The 21624-nt window shown below is 33.5% G+C and overlaps 1 protein-coding gene, 2 long non-coding RNA genes and 3 pseudogenes across 10 annotated transcripts; 3 read left to right on the forward strand and 3 right to left on the reverse strand.

Annotated features, from left to right (window-relative positions):
* Positions 1-100: 100 nt before the first annotated feature.
* AT4G03816 lies at positions 101-5026 on the reverse strand (annotated as a pseudogene; the record flags this gene model as incomplete). The annotated part of the gene is made up of 1 exon: positions 101-5026.
* A 1973-nt stretch (positions 5027-6999) lies between these two features.
* Positions 7000-9699, reverse strand: AT4G03820 (transmembrane protein, putative (DUF3537)). 4 transcript variants are annotated; one of them, NM_001340470.1, is made up of 5 exons: positions 9143-9699; positions 8002-8454; positions 7607-7922; positions 7392-7517; positions 7010-7294 (listed from the first exon to the last, which is right to left on the reverse strand). In NM_001340470.1, the coding sequence occupies exons 1-5, from the start codon at positions 9692-9694 to the stop codon at positions 7281-7283; spliced, it is 1461 nt and encodes a 486-aa protein (NP_001328063.1). In that variant the 5' UTR covers positions 9695-9699; the 3' UTR covers positions 7010-7280. The 4 variants fall into 4 exon arrangements, with proteins under 4 accessions (NP_974507.1, NP_001328063.1, NP_192291.2 ...); NM_116620.4 differs by having other exon boundaries at positions 7011-7294; positions 9143-9667; NM_202778.2 differs by having other exon boundaries at positions 7000-7517; positions 9143-9649.
* A 5387-nt stretch (positions 9700-15086) lies between these two features.
* AT4G03823 lies at positions 15087-15583 on the forward strand (annotated as a pseudogene). 2 transcript variants are annotated; one of them is made up of 2 exons: positions 15087-15217; positions 15309-15583. The 2 variants fall into 2 exon arrangements; another variant differs by having other exon boundaries at positions 15087-15583.
* Positions 15584-17628: 2045 nt separating this feature from the next.
* Positions 17629-18792, forward strand: AT4G03824 (annotated as a pseudogene; the record flags this gene model as incomplete). Its single annotated transcript has 1 exon — positions 17629-18792.
* Positions 18793-20811: 2019 nt separating this feature from the next.
* On the reverse strand, positions 20812-21571 carry AT4G04755. The gene has a single exon (NR_141820.1). It is a non-coding gene; the product is annotated as an other RNA (long non-coding RNA).
* AT4G04765 lies at positions 20955-21606 on the forward strand. The gene is made up of 2 exons (NR_141821.1): positions 20955-21389; positions 21418-21606. It is a non-coding gene; the product is annotated as an other RNA (long non-coding RNA).
* Positions 21607-21624: the final 18 nt, after the last annotated feature.

Below are 21624 nucleotides of genomic sequence, written 5' to 3' on the forward strand. Positions count from 1 at the left end.
GAACAACTTAGTAAACGAAATTGAAAAGCAAATACTAAATACTGAATAGATTAAGAGAAATCTGGATTACAAAATGTCAAGAACACAGTGTATGCAGAATAAAACTTAGGTCACAAAAATGTAAAATACATGCTACTTATAGCAAAATATTCTGAAACCCTAATACTCAAAACGACGCAGTACTGAGACGGATTAAGAACGGTACTCGACCCAGGTGGTCGAGTGATAAGCTGGAGTGTTCTTCTCTTCCTTGTGCTCGAGTGTGTGGTTGAGTGCGGAATGGAGAAGACAGTGAAGCTGGCAGTCGAGTATGAAGTCGAGTAGGAAGTCGAGTGATGGAGATGGTGGTACTCGGCTTGGTGGTAGAGTGATCGGTCGAGTGTGTGATGATGGTGGGACTCAGCCGTGTAATCAAGTGAGTGATCGAGTGGGTGTGATGGAGGTACTCGACCAAGGGGTCGAGTGGTGTGATCGAGTGATGGTCAGGTGGTGGAGATGAAGATACTCGACCATGGGGTCGAGTGGTGGTGTGATGTGATGAGGCCATCTACTCGACTAGGGGGTCGAGTGTTGTCTTGAAGTCGTGAAGCCATCTACTCGAACAGGGCGTCGAGTGGTTTGATATGATCATATCCGCTTCTTTCAATTAGCTCGCCAACAGCTCCAAATCACTTGAAAACAACACAAATATACAACATGCATGCAAAACTATCCTAAACATGCGAAGTGATGACAAATGATGAGAAATGGTATAAAACAGTGGTGATATGATGCAATAGTGATAACAAATGGACGCTCAAAACATGTAAAATGCACACTTATCACCTACCACCATCCGAAATTGGTTCAGGCCCTCTTCATCCTTGGATTCTCTGGAAATTATAGATGGCTCGCAATCAGCAAATCTTTGAAAATCCCCACGACAACCCTCGTGAAATCCTTACACAAGCTATCATGTTAGCACATGAATGGCAATCTGCTCAACTTCAGTCCAAACAAGTAGTCACAAAACGTTCCTTGGGACCCAGCAAAGCACCTGATCTCGACCTCATTACATGCCAAATATGCAAGGATGGATTGTATCTTCTCAAACCGATCTACGAGCTTTAATCGACAGATCTCTTCAATTGCGACGCACACCCGATCACCGATTATGGCCGAAGCCCTTGCTATTCGCCTCGCTATCAAACATACCTCAGATCGGGGCTTCAAAAAACTCTCTGTTGCTTCCGATTCAAAACTGTTGATCGAATCCATCAATTCGGAGTCTCCATTGATTAAGCTCCACGGGATTCTCCGCGATATCCTGATCCTTTCATCTTATTTTCGGTTTATTTGCTTTAAATTTATCCCCCGTGAACAAAACAGAGAAGTTGATGCTTTGGCTAAGCTTTTAATTAATGCAAGCAATATTTTGTTCAAAAAAAAAAATATCATTATCAAGAGATCCATATAAATAAGTTGTCACTACATCCATAAGGTACATATCTAAATTATTGGATGTCGAAAGACTCATTAAGTTTCTTCATAATCAACTCCTGGTCTTTGAGAGAAACCTTGTGCAACAAGTCGGGTTTTATATCGTGTGATCTCATCTTTCTCAAAGAAATTTCGCACGAATACCCGGCCCACTTGTGCCCAACATTCTTTACATTCTTAGATGCAGTGACAATAGGTCCAAAGACATTTCTTTTGTTAAGGGAGTGCAACTCAACTTGCATGGCATATTTCCATTTCTCCCAATCTGGTCTTTTCTGGCATTCAGATAATGTCTTTAGATCTGAATCATTATTCTCATGATCGATCTCTTTAGATAAAGAAAACGAGAATTTTCATTTTCATCATCAATATCATCTCTTTCCCATATTATATCATCATGGGTATAATTAATGGAAATCTCATACTTTTCTCTACCGTCCCAAGGACTTGGTTTTTCTTGAATAACTTTTTCATTTTCTTTTCCCATTTCTTTTTTTCTTCGGGGATTTTTATCTTGTGCGCCAATAGGCCTCTCACGCTTAAATTGAACCTTAAATTCATTATATTTGTTCCCATCTAATTCTAGCTCTCTAGGAATTTGAACTCTTGATGGGGCATTTGCAGCGGGAATATATGATTTTGTCACCCTTTTTGTATATGTGAACGTAGTCCTGTGACTTCGGTTACTTTGGTTAATTCGGTTCGGTTATTTTGGTTTTCGGTTAATGTTAATTTTAAAAATGTTTACCGAATCAAACTGATATACAAAACGGTTCGGTTTGGTTTTCGATTTTAAGTGTAAAAACTGAAATTAACCAAATTATTTTCTAATATAAAAATCGGCGGTGAGAGCACCTCCGACAAAGGATCGACTATACTGGAGGCAGCAAGATCTTGAAGGTGTCATAGATCCCCGACCGAAGAAGAAGAAGAAAAAGAGATACAAAGAAAAAAGAAGGAGAAGAAGAAGAATAGATACAAAGAAAAAAGAAGGAGAAGAAGAAAGAAAGAAGAAGAAGAAGAATAGATCCAAAGAAGAAAGCAGAGGGAAAAAAAAAAGAGAGACCCAGTCACGGCGGCTACAAATGTTGAATCGAGGGATGGCTAATTTTTAGGGTTTTGTTTTGATTTTGAATAACAGATCGGTTCATGCAAACCAAACCAAAATAACCAATAACCGATTATCAATTCTAATTGCAGCCGATCGGTTCTGCCCTATAACCGAACCCAAACCGAACACCTAAAATCTCGGTTCGGTTCGATTAATCCGGTTCGGCTAATAATCTCAGCCCTTTGTGAACGCATCTGGTAGTTGATTTGCCAAAGTTTGTAAGTGTACAATTTTCAGAACTTCGAGCTCATGTTGATTTGTAGGGGATCAAGATATACCAAAGATGGTGTACACCATGTAATATCTTTTGGAACTTGTTTAATTCCTCCCCCTATCGCTGGAAATTCATCTTCATTGAAATGGGAAGTGGCAAAACATGCCGTAAACATATCACCAATTTGCGGTTCAAGATACCCAATTATACTCGGTGGTACATAACCGATATATATACCCAATCTCCGTTGCGGTCCCATTTTTGTTCTTTGTGGTGGAGCTATAGGAACATAAACCGCGCACCCAACAACACGAAGATGGGCTACGTTTGGCTCTTTACCAGACGTTAATTGTAAAGGAGAATATTTATTATACGCGCTTGGTCGAATCTGAACCAATGTCGTAACATAAAATATAGGATGACCCCATACAAAAATCGGGAGTTTTGTTCTCAATATTAACGGTCTTCCAATGAGTTGTAACCGTTTAATTAAAGATTCAGCTATGCCATTTTATGTATGAACATGAGGGACATGATGCTCAACATCGATTTCAATTGACATACAATAATCATTAAAGGCTTGTGAAGTGAATTCACCAGCGTTATCAAACCTAACTTTCTTTATTGCATAATTAGAAAATTGTGTTTTCAACCTGATTATTTGGAAAATGAATTTTGCGAAAGCCGAATTTCGTGTTGTCAATAGACACACATGTGACAATCTACTAGATACGTCAATCATTACCATAAAATAACGAAATGACCCACACGAAGGGTGAATAAGTCAACATATGTCACCATGTATTCTCTCTAAGAATAATGGTGATTCATTCCCAATTTTTGCTGGCGATGGCCGAATTATGAGTTTTCCTTGGCATTATAAAATTGGCTTCGATGAAATCAACAATATTATTTGCATGGCCAGATAATGCATCACACTTCCAGCAGAGTCTTTTATTTTGAGAGAGGAGAAATATTTTTGATCTATAAGTATTGTGTGGGTCGTAGCACTTCCTGCCAGACATATCTCCATCCTCAATCTCAAAATTTGACATTTTCTGAGACAAAACATTTAGAAATATGCATTAATAAAATAACACAATACTGAAAAAATGTTATTATATATTACAATGACACCGTTATTCCAAAAACTTTTAAAACCAGGAAATACATTTAAATCAAAAAGTACATATAGTACTACTACAACCATATCATGTCATATCGATCTTATTCACATGATTTCCCGTTTTCATGATGAACGAGAAAATCAGCGATATCAAGATGGGTTTTATCATTTAGGCCATGGTAGAAAGTCCAGCTTCATTAGAGATGAGATTGGTCTCAACATCCCTTTCTTTTGCCTTTTGAGATGTTTGATATAGTGGCTAAATGTTTTGGGATACGACATGTCTCGTACAAATGGCCTTTCATGCCACATCTGTAACAAGTACTTTCATCTGGTTTCTTTGAAACACGACCGACATCATTCACTTGAAAATTTATGTTGGTTTTCTTGGCATTCAAATTATTGGGAGGGAGACCCCTTCCTTTTCTTCGTCCACGACCACGGCCTCGACCACATTCGCGTCCTCGTCTTTGCCAATTATTGTAACAGGATGAAGCAACATTCACTTCTGAAAGCGGAGCTGATCCAGTTGGACGAGTTAGATGATTCCTCATCATGAGTTCATTATTTTGTTCAGCAACAAGAACTTGCATCAAGTTAGAATATCGATTATATCCTCTCACTCGATATTGTTGCTATAGGATTACATTTGTAGGATGAAATGTTTTGAAATTTTTCTCGATCATATCATAATCGGAAACATTTTCTCCACATAGAATTATCCTGGAAGTGAATCCGAACAAAGCGAAATTATATTCACTTACACTTTTTTAATCCTGAAACCGAAGATTTAGTCATTCATGTTTGACTTTTGGTAAGATAACATATTTTTGATGATCAAACCTATCTTTGAGAGAGACCTAGAGATCTGTTAGATTTTCTCTCGTGATTTATTCATCTTTTAAACCATCGTGAAGGTAGTGATGCAAAAACATCATGGCTTTTGCCTTTTTCTCTTCTAAAGTAATTTTCGACAGATCGAGGGTTTTGAGAAGCCCATTTGCTTTTAGATACATTTTTGCATATAATGTCCATGTCATATAATTTTTCCAGAAACATCAAAGACAGTTATATCAAGCTTTGCCAAGTTCGACATGATAACTATATAAATAATATGATACAATTTGTCAAATTAAAATTTTATTATAAAAAAAGTTTTCCAAAAGCTTGTTTTCATAATAAAGCAACATAAAAATAATTTATATATTATAAGCTATAATATAATAAATTAAAAAAAAATCATTGTAGGAGGTATACTCTTTCATATGATTGTAGAAGAGGCGTAGCTTTTCATAGGATCAAGGAGGCGGAGACTACCATTTGATCCAAAATATAGATCTGAACATATGATCGCGGAGGTAGAGCTTACCGTTATGATCAAGGATGTAAATTTTATTATACGACCAAGAGGCAAAACCTACTATTATAATCGAGAAGAGGATATAGTCTTTTACTCCATATATATATATATATATATATATAATTTTTAATGATTTAAATTATTCAATATAATTTAAATGTTACCTCAAAAGCAGATCTAGAGTCGTGCGTGCTAGCGGATCGAGAGTCACTCGTGCAGATAACGTGTTGAATATTATATATTCTTTTTTTTAACGGCAAATCAATTATATTATATCATAAAAGTTGACATGATACATAACCAACCAAATACAACCATTGCAACAAATAAAGGAAATTGAACACAATTTCGATGAAGAAGTGGAAATGACCCTGCTTTCCGAACGGAAGCCTTACAGGCAACATAATAAATCTTTTAAGTCCCCTCTTCATACACTCGCAAGAGACTAAGGCTAACATCTTATAGATGAAACTCCTAAATGCTTTCTGCATTACTGTAAAAAATCTGATATGTTGTTAGATATGGTTTTGAAACATGACTTCTGAAATGTCGTTCGCATCTTTGCTGTTTAGTGACCATGGTTTCTCTTCTCATAGAACCTAAACTTTCCGACCAAGCGAAAGAGATAACATCATCATCAATGGATCGTGTCATCGAAAAGAGGAAGCCTTCGCCTTCGAGATAAAAATAGGTTGTCCCAACTCTAAACAGATTAAGACTGAAGATAAGTAATAATCTAATCTTAGATCGAAAGCCATACCCAATTCGAAACATGTGAATGCCTTCAAGCGACAAGGTTACTCCATTGATTCCGGGATCGAAAACCCAAATGATAACTCCACATTGCAGAGAAAATTCATCGGTTGATAACTGGAGATAATGCCGGTGTGAGAGACCACCGTATACAAACCTTATACAAGGACAATCAAAATTCAAAAGAATCGATATAACACACGATCAGAAACATCGACAAATGGATGCATTTATCCGTGAAATCAAGTTGAATTGATAGGCTTTCCAGATTGAAGAATGAATCACAATCGATAGTAATGATGTACCACCGTCACGATGTGGCAAAGAACATAAATTTGAGATTTTCGGTTTGCCGTTATTTACCACAAGAAACTGAAAACTTTGCAGAAATTAGAGAAAAGCAATAACAAACACGAGAATAGCCGACGCTAGAGAGACCGACGCCGGCCAAAGTGATGAAGTTTTGTGAAGTTGCCTTCAATGGCAGATCGCTTGGGAGAGAGAACGGTTGTCGAGTCGTTTGCGTAACAAAGTGATATTGAAGGGAAGTTAAAATGAGTAATTTGGCTAACAAAATCGGAACTTTTATTAGATTTTGGACCTTAATTTTTAAATAATATATTCAAATTTGTTGTGTGTTTTCAACTTTTTATATTATATATTCTAATATAATATAATATTATAGAAGTAATAAAATAATAAAGAAAAAAAGTGACGAGAGAGTAATAAAATAGACTTCTTATTGTGTTGTGATACTTACAATGAACTGAAGAGAACCAACGTATATATACAAGAGTTGCTTGAAGAGAAAGTTAAATTTAGATAATAGGATAAGTTTTAGTTAATTGGAAAATAAGATACTTAGGAAGTAAGTGACAAAAATAATAATAGTAGTATTTATCTAATCTCAACAGTATCTAAATAATTTGTGTTAATCGTAAAGTTTTATCACACAATTTACGAGAATATCACAAAACCATAATCATACATTTCACGCCCGGATTCATCAATGAGACCAAACATAGGTTTCAAAAATCAGTATTTACACACAATCAATAAATATGATCTGGATACATATATATAACTCAAAAAGGATCAAACATTGATTTACATACACACGTTTTATATTTGTATATATAGAAGATCTACAAAAAGAATCTGTTATATCGCCATTGTTGAAATAAAAACATCTTAGTACCAATCTCTTCGTGTGTGTTGTGTGACACTGATTCTGTCTTCATGTTATGTTCACTGCCAAAAACCAAAAACATGAAGAATGTTATCGGTTACAAGAGGAAAGTGATGAAAAATGAAAATATGGATTCAGAGTAGAAACATATAAAATTACTGATTGTCTTTTTGAGCAGCCATAGAAGAAGAGCAAGTTCGATGCTGAAGATCATACGCAACCATGTTTTATCCACCAAGAATCCGTAAACAGTGATCCCTGCTCTGTTGTTCTCTAGATAGGTCACTAAATATATACACAATAGAGAAACCAAATCAGTTAAAAAGGTGAAAATGATTTATTCCAATCATAGTCTAATTCAAGATTTTATTTACCTAGAGCTTGACGTTTCTGAGAAGAAATGGCGCGGGCAAAGATTGGATGTATCTCAAGATCATTGTCATCTCCTTCTCCTTCTTCATCATCATCAGACGATTGAACAACATTACGACGACGCGATAAAATCTGGGAATGTTGTGTAGTTGTTGGACATTTAGGAGTCTCTCCGTCATAAAGAACATCAAATGTATCTAAAGACGCGCACACGTTCCACTTTGTGGCGATGCTCGTTACTGATTGAGCTTTGTGAGTCATTTGTGTTGCACTTTTCAAGCATATGAATAGTCCTGACACCAAGCTTGTGGAGCATAACTGTAAGAAACAGAGACATTGATCAATATAATGTTTCAAAAACTTGCATCCCTATATGAAAGTGAAGAGGAAATCTTACCGCGAGCTCGCCAACTTCGTAGATATTAAAGGGAACACTAGCTCTGATGGTAGTCAGCAATGCCATGAACTGAGTGGCAGTGACGAAAAACAATGACAAAAGAATGAATCGTCTGAACCGGTGACTGACAATCTTCAGTTCACGACGGATTTTGAGATGCTCGGCGAGTATGGAACTGAAATCTTTGATCTCAGAGGCGAAGCAGCGTGCGAATTCATCAAGACGGAGGACCTGGAGGTGGCAGATGTTTTGGTAGAGGATACAAGCAATGATGAAGAGTGATGTACGGTAGAGCCAAGAAGAGAGCTGGAGTGTGCAGGCTAAGACATGGCTCAGCGTTGGGTTTATAATGTAAGGGATTTGGTTAAAGCCTGAAGCATACCACCAAATGCGATAGATAGCTTGAAGCGTTGTCGATGGAAGGACAAAGATAGCTAGTAGCTTCATTGATCTCTGCAACAATAAAACAGAGGAGACTTTCAAAAACATCAGGATTCGAGCCTAAGATGCAATGGCACGGTCAAGACTTAAAGTTCTAGGCCTGCGAGTTCGGTCAATGTCTCGGTTATCTCGGTATTTCGGTTAATGAAATTCTCCGAATCGAACCGATTTTCCCCGGTTAAAATCGGGTAAAATCGGTTAAATTGGTTGGGATTAAAAAAACATCAAGATTTGAGCCTAAGATTCAATGGCAGGTCAAAACTTAAAGTTCTAGGCCTGCGAGTTCAGTTAACCAAACCAAACTGAGTCGGTTATCTCAGTATTTCGGTTAATGAAATTCTCCGAATTGAACCGATTTTTTGGGTTTTCCCAGTTAAAATCTGATAAAGTAGGGTAAAATATGTTAATTTGGTTGGGATTAATATATGTTTTGGGTAGAAATCGGTTTATTTTCGGTATAGTTTTGATTTTTAGGCAATTGATCGGTTTAGGCGTACCGAAACCGAGACGTAAACCAAATATGATTCAATCTCTCCAAATTGAACCGACTGATGAACCGATTTTGAAAGAAAACTGAAATAACCGGTTCTTTACAATCGCTTCTTATTCCACTAGTTACCAATTTTAATCCCAAAAATTACGATTCTTAATCATGAAATTAGATTACTAATACTATAATTAGTCGATACGTTTAATTTACCTGGATTTTAGCTTCGTATCCGATCCTAACTTTATCGCTAACATCTTTAAGCTTATCGAAGAAGAGAAACCTTCGGATTCCATATTTCTTGGACCAATCTGAGAGACTAACGAACGAGATTCCGGCGAAGATCGATAACGAAAGCTGCACTAAACCGTCGTAAGGACGACGGTGTTTGAAATCGCAATCGGCGCAGATTAGCACGAAGTGTGAGATCATTGGGACGATGACGGCGAGGAGGAAGAAGATGGACCATGAGAGCAGAGTTTTGATGCGATTTGATTGATCAAACCAGAGGAAGAGTCTCGGGAATGAGAGTTTGGTGGCTGGTGATTCCGGTGGTTTTTGAATCGGGTCGGGTCGGGTCTCGGAGTTGAGGATTTGTTGGTTTGATGATTCTTCCATGGTCGGGTTTAGGAATAAAATCTGCAGAGGTTTGGACTTTTTGACTTGAAATGAAAGAGAAGCTAATAAGTTACGGCACTTTGGATTTTTGTAAGCCACCTGTACCAAACAGCATTTATAATAATAATAAAATATATTCTTTTCCATTAACGTTCGCAATTTCCGTTTAATATGTTTTTTTTTTTTTAACACCGAATCAATTATATTATATTATAAAAATATTATATAATACATGATACATGAAACCACTCAAATACGAATAAAATAAAAGAAATTGTACAATTTTGATAAAAAAATGGAAATGACCCTGCTTTCCAAACGGAAGCCTTACAAGCAACAGATGAAATCTGTTAAGTCCCCTCGTCATATACTCGTAAAAGGCTAACATCTTATAGATGAAACTCCCAAATGCTTTCTGCATCACTTTGATTAAACGAACACACGGATATGTTGCTTGAAATGGATCTCGATCATGTATTTTATAACACTCTACCCATCGTCGCCGGTTAGTGACCATGATTACTTTTTTCCATAGAATCCGAATAAATAGATCGTTTGACAGCGAGTACATCACCATCATTAGACCATGAACATGAATAAACGGATCGTTGGACAGCGAGTACATCGCCATCATCGGACCATGTGTTTGAGAAGAGGAAATTATTGTCGATGCCAATTCCTTCACTCAAAAGAATTTGTCTATTGATTCCTGGATCAAATACCCAAATGACTTCTCCAAACCATAGATTTGAAGAAACTTCATCGGTTGAAAACCGGAGATCACGTCGGTGAGAGAAACCACCGAAAACAAACTTTAGATAAGGAAATACACCATGATTCAAATGAATCGACATGACATGGGTAAAGAGACATTGGTGGGATGAATTTTTTCTGATTTCGAATATAGCAACGGGTTTACATGAAACTGGTAATTGTATGTCTCTGTTCTAAACATGACAATAAACACCGTCACCATTCGAAAGGAGAAGATAGGACGAGCAGAAATCCAATTAAGGGGAATATCTCCCATCACAATATTAAAAACAAAAGAAGAAAGGAGTAGAAAAGCAAAAAAACTACCGGCAAATGCCGGCAGCCTGTTAAAAAAAATGAAACAGGAAACTGGTTTTGTTGGTCGCCTCTGTAGTCGCCAAGGGAGAGAGGGAAGTTGTTGATTCCGTTTAATATGTTAATTTATCTAAAATTAGTCAAAGTGAAACTGAATTTAAAGTCTAAACTATGGTGACGATGGAATGGAACAAACACTATGGTCAAGAGATTTGGAGTGATATAGTTTCTTTGTTTTTTATCAGAAAATTATTTAGAATCTTTTTTTTACCCAATTCATATCCGATTTCAGTTTCAATTTTGTGAATTGTTGTTCGGTCTATTTGGACTAAACATATAATTATGTTAATATTGTAGGTGTAATATATATAAAAAAAAATTCGTCAGCTATCTGAAGTGTAGCAGACCACATCATAGTTTTTAAAACATTAAAACTAAATTAACAGTTACAAGACATATCATAGTTTTTAATATATTAAAAATAAATTAAAAGTTTATTTTTGAATATTTTTGTTGGTCAACGCCACAATCAGTTGATCGGTTAACCTTAAATTCTTTGTTTATGATGTTAATTACATAACGTCATACATTTCGTATATGTAGTCATGCAATTTATATACGCCAGATAGCTGATTTTCTTTATTTTATTTGGTATGTGTTACCATGTATTTATTATATCTCTTATCTTATGTAGCAGATGATTGATTTTTCTAATATAAATGAAAAGTTAAATATTTTTGGGATTATGGTTTCTATTAAACACAAGTGATCTTTTTTTTTTAAACGCATTACATGACTAAACTGTTTTTTTTTTTACCTTCCAACTAAATGTGTAGATCGGATTTAAACGCATATGGGATATCAATTTTATATCTACGAATTGTCAACCATCAGACTAATAATGTATATGCTATTATAGAAAATTTGGTCCCCCATGTGTCCTCCACTATTATAAGAGAAATAGTTTAGACGACAAAAAAATGCCACATTTCGTGGTTTATACAATGATTGATTTGTTATCTAAAAAACCTTACATTTATGTGTTGACATTTCAATTTCATGACAGACAAAACACGTCTCTACTTTTTAAGTAAACTCACGACACATGGAACTGTTTTACCGGAAATTTCATGCTTAAAATATATATGTGTGGCATTGTGTATAGCTTGAGCCAATTCGGTTGGGGATAGAAAATGGAGATAAAAAAAAGGTTATCGACTGATTTCGATCGGTGATAAATTAGTAAAACTAATATGTAGATATTTCGAAAAAGTAGTTTTTTAATAGAAATATATGAATTCATATAGTAGAAACGGGCCGTTTCAAAATTATATTTGACTTTGTGTTCAAATTTTTTAACAAACAAATTTTATATAGAAATTAAAAAATATGGACTCCTTTTGAGAAAATTTGAGAAAAGGAAAAAATTGGTGTTTTTGCATCTTGAATACATGCCTTAAACTGGGCCTGATAGAAACTACAAACATAAGTAATAAAAAAACATTTTTACAAAAAAAGAAAAAAGACTAATAAGATCAAACTAATTTAGCGTAATAAAAACTTATAAAATGATACAATTATATAAACTTATTTAAATTGCATGATAATTATGGACAATGTTATGTTTGGTGAGATTAGAAAATCGTGGGATTGTAATATTCAAAAAATCGAGAATAGCCACGATAGATCAATAGGATTGAGGTAAAAATGTTATTTGAATGAGTGTTCTAGATTTTCTAATTCTTCTTTCTTCTTTTCTTTCAGTAACTTTTTTCTCTTTTTGCTTTTAAACTTCTTGAAAAAAAATCATTCTTCAATCATTAACATATTTTATTATATAAAGTATGGTTTTCAAAGTTGCTAACTCATACGATCGTGCCACGTGTCAAGTCAAACGATCAGATGTTTACATGTGTCATTTAAAATTTAACTTTTTTATTTTCTAAAAAGAATAGAAAATCTTAAAAAATAAACAAATTTACATATACTAATTTATATGTTTATATATTTATAAACAATTAACATTTATTCAATAAAAGGAAAATTAACAAATTTGTCTTTAACTCATGTAATCATAAGTGAAAATAGAACATTTTGAGAAAAATAGCTTAGATTATAGGATTTAACTTTTCAATGATTTTCATTTATTAATTTTAACTCATTTAATATTTGCATGATGTTAAAATTAACTTACAAGATTACGGCATATATAGAAATATATTTTCAACAATGCTTGGTTTCTAAATATTTTTGTGGATTTCTGTTTTTCTATTAATTATTAGTCCTAGGCGTTTGGGTATTCGGGTCGGGTATTTCGGGTTTGGGTTTTCGAGTTTAGAAGTTTAGGACCCATTCGGGTAATTTAAGATTTCGGGTCGGGTTCGGTTTGGGTTCGGGTTCGGGTTCGAGTTTATTTATATATTGAAATATCAAATTGTGTGTGCAAATCTATTAAATTACTTAAAAATTTCAAAAACTCCCAAAACAACACGAGTAGTTTTGCTCGAATATATCTAAAAATACACAAAAATAACTAAAATATCAAAAAAATCTTAATATTTTCTATGTATAAGTATATATTAGTTATACTTATACTTATATTTGAGATATGTTTGGATACCTATTCGGGTTCGAGTTCAAGTTTTTCGGGTTTTCAAGTTTAGACCCGTTCGAATATTTGAAAATTTCGGATACACCCGCCTAAATAGGCGGGCCTTATCTAGTTCAATTATATGATAACGGAGAGAAGTCACCTTAACTTGATCTCTTTATTGTGTTTTCAACGTTTTGTTTTATGGCCACCATATTCAATTATATAATAATTATTTACTTTTTAGTTTCATTCTTCTCCATATACCTTTATTTATGCTAATTTATTTAAATATAATAAGGGATTTTAATCTCTTTGGCCTTTCTTCCTCCAAACTTTCTTTAAAAAACCTCCACTTATTCTCACTTTCGTCTATCTTTTTCCATATTATCAAAAACCAATTTTACCCTGTTATTATTTATTTTTTTAATTATATAATAAATTTTAACCATCAACAAACTCTTAAAATCATCCAATGAGAATTGTTCACTCTCCTCTCTCATTAACCACCAAAAGTTTTTTTTTTTTTTGGTGTCAAACAACCACAAAACACAATTAACTATTTTTCTTCTTCTTCTTACACTTTGCAACCTCTAAAACATATGTACTCTCTTCTTTTTATTCTCCTTTTTTTTTTTTGAACCTAAACTTGATTTCATTCCATTAAGGTAGAATCCAAGTACAAACAAAGAACAAAACTGAGTTCCCAAAGTTTTACAACAAGGAGGAGCTTTCTCCAAAGCCAACATAAAATAGATGAAAAGATAGATAAGGTTAATCGATAAAAACTTCTTGAGAGCTATGAGCCAAAAGCTATGAAGCTTGTTGGTACATGTGAGATCAAAGATTATCGACAAGTCTTCCAATAGAACAAGTCAAAGGAGGACCAATTAGCCAATGTCAAAAGACGAAGTGGCGTTGGTAAAAGAACCAAAGTCGAGGTTCCTGCAGCCAGTACAAAAAGATGGTTGATGTTTTTTGCTAGCATTGTCGTGGAGTGAAAGTTGAGCTTAGACAAAACAAAGCAAGCGGTAAAGGTGTGGAATGTGTAATACTTGAAATTGTCAAAAGAGCATGAAGCATAGTGGTCATTATATTGGACAAGTTCAAGAACCTTGGAAAATCTTCAACAAATAGGATTTGCCAGTAATAGATGCAAGACCGTAACAGAACAGGTGGGTCCTCTCTCACATGAAATCCTTAGCGGTCATGGAGATTAAGGAATTCCACACAAAACTTGTAGCCGGTTTGCCACATAAAGATAAGTTCATACCTGAGTATCACGCTTATAAGTGGATGAAAATCTACCTTGAAGTAGCTAATTTGCACAAGAATGGGTTTGAGAATCAGAGGGAACATATAAAGGTGGTTGAAGAAACAAAGGTGGTCACCGCTCCTTAGAGGCGGAAACATAATGCCATTCTTCTTCAAGCAAATAGAACCATGAGAAACAAACCTAGCAGATTCTAAAGTCGAGGTTCTCAAGTAGCTTTGAGTTGGGAACATAGAACCTTTCTTCGTGAAAATTAGAATTCTCATGATCAATAATCCTAGGTGAATCTAAAAGCAAAGATTTCTTGTATAACCATAGCAACAAAGAAGTGTTCCGTTGTATTTGACGTCCATGATCAAAAGAATATGATAAATAACATTTAAATTGGGTAAGGTTGGACAAGAGGGAGATGACAGACCTGAGCCTTAGTACAAAGCAACTTGGATCACCATTATATAGGTTGGGCTTCAGAAAGCTTAACGGGCCATATTTGAATTGGCCCAAAAATTGGAAACCCAGTTCCTTTTGGCTAGTAAAGAAAAGTTTGGGTATTGGCGACCGTTGTACGGAGGTAGAGGAGAATTTATGGTGAAACAAGCAAACTCGGTGGGGGTAGTGATTGTCTTTGATGGAGTAGTCCGAGAATTGAAGCATAGGAGGAGGACCAGAGGCTAATCGACATCTTAGATCTAGAATCTGGTGGTCTTAACAAAGGTGATTTCAGCAAAGCTGATGCAAGGTGAGGGTGAAGGATGGAGATTGTCGGACACCATCTTTTTCTTTTCTGAATGATTGTTGAAGTTCTCATTAAAAGCTTTGGGTTTGGTAAGGTTTGAGAAGGTTTAAAAAGGGGAAACAAAAGAATTGACAAAATTGGAGAACTAGAGAAATTATAAAGATGAAGAGAAGAGTGAATAAAGGAAAGCTCCCGACGCTGGTGAATCGGAGCTCCACCGACATCGCAGATCGTCGTCAAAATGATGGTCTTGATACTAGTGCCTAGGAGCTTCTCGGTTTCTCAATGGTAATGATCTCTTCTCTTTATTCTCCATCCACCATTAAATCACTTCAAGGTAATTTAGTATTTTTCTTATTCTCTAGATTAGCAATGTGAAAAACTTTATTAGATATAACATTAGTTTTTATGCTTATTAAACTAAGTAGACTTTTTTAATTAGTGTATTAAGATATAACATTGGTAATAATGATTGAGAAATGTTTAATTCGTAGCTGAAATGTTAAATTTTGTAGAAATATTTAGTGATTAAAGAATTTGGACAATTGAAATCACTGGGTACAACTGTGTTAATGGATTTCTACGAAAATGTATAATTAAAGACCGTTTTCTTTTCTCTTTCATTTTTAGGTGATAATCAAAAGAAATCCAGTCAGACTATTTGCTTATAGTGAATACTATAAATTTTCATGACGTATCTATACAAATTAAGTTTTTTTTTTATCATGGTACAATTAAGTACAACCCGTAAAACTAAAGTTTATTGCCTTGACTAGTTTTCAAAATTATATAAAATATGAAATGCCAAATTGAAAAAATTGTTAAAATACATACATGGTGGTAATGAAACTAAACAACAAAATTTTGACAAAAAAACATATATTTATAAGTTAATAAAATTCTTATCACAAAAGCCCACATTCATACACTAACAATCTTATACTTTCATGGTTACTTTGTATATTTGAACTAAATTTTTTTATGTTTTTTAAATACTTGTATTTTGATATATATAAATACTCCAATATATTGTATTGGTATTTTGATGAGTCAATACCATCGGTTCTACCCAAAAAAATAATTTAGAGTTGATAACAACTAGATTTACTAAATTCTCGATATTGTACAACCATGAACAAAAATAGGCAATCAGGTACAACTATACAACTACGAGCAAATTTATATTATTATCTACTTAACATTTTTTACGTACATATTTGCTCAAGCTAATCAGGTCGTTTTTTCTTTTAAATTTTCACCCGAAAATCTTTGATTCGGATCCTCCTTTATTTGAGTCTTGAGATGTTCCTTCAAAAATCCAAACGAAATTAAATGATTATTGATTTTAATTTTGTTCGGCTACACTAGATATTCAAGAATATATTTTCACTGGATCTTCCAAAACAATTATGACGATTTAATGCGCTACAAAACAGTTAAACAAAGTTGGTTAAGATTTTTCTTAATTATGGTAACAATTACGAAATTAATGCTAACATTAAATTATGAATTCAAATTCAAAATAAAGAAAAATAAATATCTAAAAGTTAATTAGTAAAATTGCATAATTAACTACTAAATCCTCAGCATTAATTCATGATTGTCATATTTTAATACTTTTTCTGTTCTTTTTAAGTGATATTTTAGACTAATGCACACTTATTGAAAAAGCATGTATAATTGACTATTCTATCCTTTTCACAATTAAGTAAAAGTAAAACATGTCGGCATATTACTAATATTCAAGAGTTGTTGATCTCATGTAGTGGTATTCCTAATCATTAATAAGGCTACAATTTCACATGCAGGTATAAATAGTCAATTTACTTTTCTTAGTCAAATTTCTTTGTTTTTGATTAACACACGGATAGAGTAACTTTGTTAAAAAATTTAACTTTGGAACCAAATTAACCAAACATAATATTATACCAAAATTGTAAAATTGTATTGAAGCCAAACTGAAAACTCATGATGCTAATATATATCGACACAACACAAACAAAAGAATCAAAAAAAAAAAAGATCACAATTTTCATTAATGAATTCTAATTTTGATTTAAATCTTCTTGTCATAGACGAAGAGAGATAGTTTTGGTTTGATCTAATTCAAACTCCAACAAACAAAGAAATACTCAATAATGAAGATGATGATGTCGAAGTCGTTAACAATCATTTGGAGTGCAACGAATTTGTTACTGAAACAGATCCATGTCTGTTTTTTATTTTTCCATTCTTTCTTAATAGAATAATCAACAAATACTGTTTTTTTCTTTTAATTTACTCGGCCATAGCTTAGGAATATTTGTAAATTAGTTAATGTTTTAAGACTTTTGCCGTTCGTATATTGAAGATGGTTGATTTCACTTGATTTTGATTATTTATGTTAATATGCAGAGATAAATGGTCAATTAAAGATTCCACACGTGAAAAAAAATATCTTGAACAAGAAAAGATGGAAAATATATTATGCTTTACTAGAGAGAAGTCGTGATGGGAAGTTAGAGAAAAAAACTACACGCGAAGTTTCTGAATTATTTTTGGTATCTATTCAAACGGTGCAACATATTTGGAAACAAGCAAAAGAAACTTCTAATGGTGGAGAAGTCAATGTATCCCAAAAAAAATCGGATGTTGTGGTCGCAAGAGAATCTCACATGATTTGGATCAAATTAAAGATCCCACAAGAGAACGACACTATGATCGCTATCAATGTGTTTAGGTATTGGTCTTTCGTCCTTACATAAGCGTCTTAAGGAAGGTACACTTCGACGCCATACTAATGCTATTACACCAAGTCTAAATGATGAGAATATGAAAGGAAGGCTAAAGTTTTGCGTGTCCATGTTGGAAAATAATTCTCTAACTCATGAATCAAAATTTCTTGATATGTACAATATTGATGAAAAATAGTTTTATAAGATGAAGAAAAATACAGAAATATTATTTACTTCTGGATGAAGAAGCGCAACATCGTATATGTCAAAATAAGAATTATATTGGCAAGGTGATGTTTTTAATGGCTCAGCCGAAATTTTATGATGAAGGAAATGAGATATTCTCTGGAGAAATTGGAGTGTTTCTATTTGTTACTGTAGAACCTGCTAAGAGACGAAACAAACATAGAGATGCTAGAACTTTAGAGATGAAAGCATTAACTTCCTTGAAAAGAGAAGATATAAAATCATGTTTGATAGGAAAAGTCATTCCAAGAATCCATGAAAGATGGCCAATAGAAGATCGGGAAAAGCCTATTTTCATCCAACAAGACAATGCAAGGACCCATGTTCATTTGTATGTCTGGAATTTATAGTTTAAAAGTATCCCCCACTATAGCTCTTAAAACAAGACAACTTTAAGTTATTGAGGAAAACAAAAAACCAAATTTAATTTAAAAGAATTCTGTAAGAAAAAGTCCACGGTCTTCGTTTGGATGATTTTGAATTGATATCATTAACTGTAAACTTTTGATGTGTAACATAATCCCTTATATATTAATAGAGAAACCCCTTTGAAAACAAAACTTACCTTGATGTGTTATTAATACTGACATGTCGTTTTCATAATGATTTTTCACCCATTTAAATAATTATCCAAATTTTACTAAGAATTTTTTTCTGGAAGATTATTTACAGAGTTTGCCATTAGGCTTATACATACATATATCACACAAGTTTAAAACAAAATTCTAATTAAGAAAAGTAATAATTAAGCAACCTAATACAATCTAAGAAAAATAATTAAGTCACTAATCTTTTCTCCATAAAAAACATAAAAATGGTTATGATTAGTTGATAAAACATAAATTATATGAATTGATTTTTTTCAAACATAGAAATACATATTGCCATAATCGGTAACATTTTTATCAATACTTTCTCCATCACATGAAGCTTTATTTCATGTTTAAATATTTCTGGTAAAACATATTCTTATAACAAACATTTTTTTTATTACATGTTATGTTTTACACAAATGAATCTTGGATCCTAAATAATAATTTTAACCATAATTATTTGAATCGCTTTACCCTTCACTTTGTGCGGATTGTTATCTAGTATACTTTTATTTGCAGATCAAATGCTTGAGGGACAACCTCTATCCCATCGTTCTATTTTTTAAGTGCAATTCTTATCTCTGGTATGATTTCAATCTCTTTCTTCTATTTAGTTTTCAATTTTGCTCTTATTGTAATTTGAATTTATATACCATCTCTTTTCTTAATATTTAGTATCAGTCTATGAGATTCATAGCCAATGTGGCTATCTCACTAACCAAAAACTTCCAAGTAACGTATGCACGACTGAGAATTGTATGGACGGAAAGAAAGTGATTATTGTTAAAGTATTTGAATGTATTATATAATATTTTCAAATACTTTAACAATATTCTCCTTGAATTCCTTAATAGCGTGATCACGGTCAACATCTTGGATCTTCGAACACAATGCATGCATGTACATACATACGTATATACAGTCATACATTACATTACATGCATAAATTACATGGATACATTAATATTTAGATGCATACAATAAACATAGACATTCATGCAAAGGCATCCGCATTCATGTATATATGCTACTTCTTTGATTCTTGACTTTGTTTGTTGTTTCTTTCTTACATGTTTAACATGTTTACTTGTTTCTTCTTTGCTTCTATTACTAAATTCATTGTTTGTTTGTTTGCTCATTTGATTCCTCTGCTTTGTGCATTGTTGGTTTCTTTGCTTCTTTGGTTCCTCTGTTAAGTGCTTTTCTTGCTTTTGTGCTTCTTTAATTCTTCTGTTAAGTGCATTGTTTGTTTTTATTTGCTTCCTTGATTCCTCTGCTTAATTCATTAATCGCTTCGTTGATTCTTCTCCACTACTTGCTTTTTTCTTTGTTTTCATGTATAGTTTGTCTATTTGCTACATGATTTTGTAGTGTGACATAACACGTTAACAAGCACATAGCTCTCTAGTAATTTATTGCGACATAACATTACCATTTTCAGTTCAAATATATTAACTTACTTCGCACACTGACTAACTAACTAACTAACTAGCTTTTTTCTTTTTAAATATAGCAACAACTAAAATTTTCAATAAATTTTAAATTTTAGGCAGACTTACTCAAATGACTTTTTTACGGTGTGTAATTACTGGACTAACATCCACTGTTTTGCGATTTTTTAATGTCAAAATACCCTTTATAAAGTTTGGTAGGAATAAAGTATTTACCAACATGCGATTAAATATAATGTGCCAGCTAGGACAGTTTTGGCAGGAAAAGTTCCCACCATTATTTTAATGTTACAGTAGATATAATTTTTTGATAGATATATCAAATATAGTTGTGTACATTGGTAGACTTATTGAATAGACATATTTGTAGTTATGGTAGAGATACACTAATCTGGTATAGCTAGACTTTACGATAGAGTTATTGGGTATAGTTATTTTATGTGATGGTAGAGTTAGTGTCGTGACAGATTTAATGGATAGAGATAATGTATTTGATATCGTTAAACTGTATGTGGTGATAGAGATTTTTTACAGAGTTAGTTTGTTGACAAAGTTATTAGTAATGACAGTAGATTTAAGCGAGCGAGTATGACAAACATATTTGTTCGAGTTATCTATAGTTACGATAGAGATATACGGACTGACAGACTTTAATGTACTTAAATCTATGAGATAATGGTGATTGACATATGTACTTGACAGTAGAGTTAAAGTCAAATTTCATGTGACGACATACATATTGTTGTTATGTGATGGTAGAGTTATATTTTATTTAATTACTAGAATAGCACTCAAAATTTTTGAGTTATGAATGGCGTGGTGATAGATTTACGAGTTTAATGATTTTTTAGACATGTCATTTTTCTAGATTAAGCATATGTTCTAAGAATGGAAGATACTATTATACCCTTATCCGAATAAGAGGATCTTCTGTGGATCGGGCAAGTAGAGGTCGTAAACTGTAGAAAACAATTGAATTATCTGTTCTGTTTGGCGATGGAAGAGATAGTATTAGTGTGTGGGAAGTAGAATTTCAACAACAGGCGGTGGGTATTTAGTGTTGATGAACGAGGCGGATGTAGGGTTCTAAGTTCGAATCGAATTAAAGGGTATGGAGATCTTGTTGCAATGGTATATCAGGATTTCAGTTTGGATAGTAGGGATTGTAAGGTTAGTCTAAGTTATAAAATTTGTAGAACGATGCTTATTCTCGACGATACACCTCCCGTAATAGTATGTAACGGAAGACAATTCGAAGGTTTTCTCCGTCATTGTAAAATGGGAAGCATATGACTATGTGTTACGGTACAAGCTATAGGTTGTGTGGTTGGCGAACCAGAAGTTGAAATTGTCGAAGAGGGTTGCTGGATAACTGAGGATGTTCTTGGGTTTAGTCGGCGGAAAAT

This window comes from Arabidopsis thaliana, chromosome 4 (assembly GCF_000001735.4).
Source record: "Arabidopsis thaliana chromosome 4, partial sequence".
NCBI lineage: Eukaryota > Viridiplantae > Streptophyta > Magnoliopsida > Brassicales > Brassicaceae > Arabidopsis > Arabidopsis thaliana.

What these genes read in the sequence shown, in the direction of transcription:
- AT4G03820 (NM_001340471.1), bottom strand. Translation starts at nt 9,694, where the DNA reads ATGGAAAAGAATATATTTTATTATTATTATAAATGCTGTTTGGTACAG. An exon ending in GATACGAAGCTAAAATCCAG is followed by an intron (nt 8,455 to 9,142) that starts GTAAATTAAACG and finishes TTATTGTTGCAG; the next exon opens with AGATCAATGAAGCTACTAGC. An exon ending in ACGAAGTTGGCGAGCTCGCG is followed by an intron (nt 7,923 to 8,001) that starts GTAAGATTTCCT and finishes TGTTTCTTACAG; the next exon opens with TTATGCTCCACAAGCTTGGT.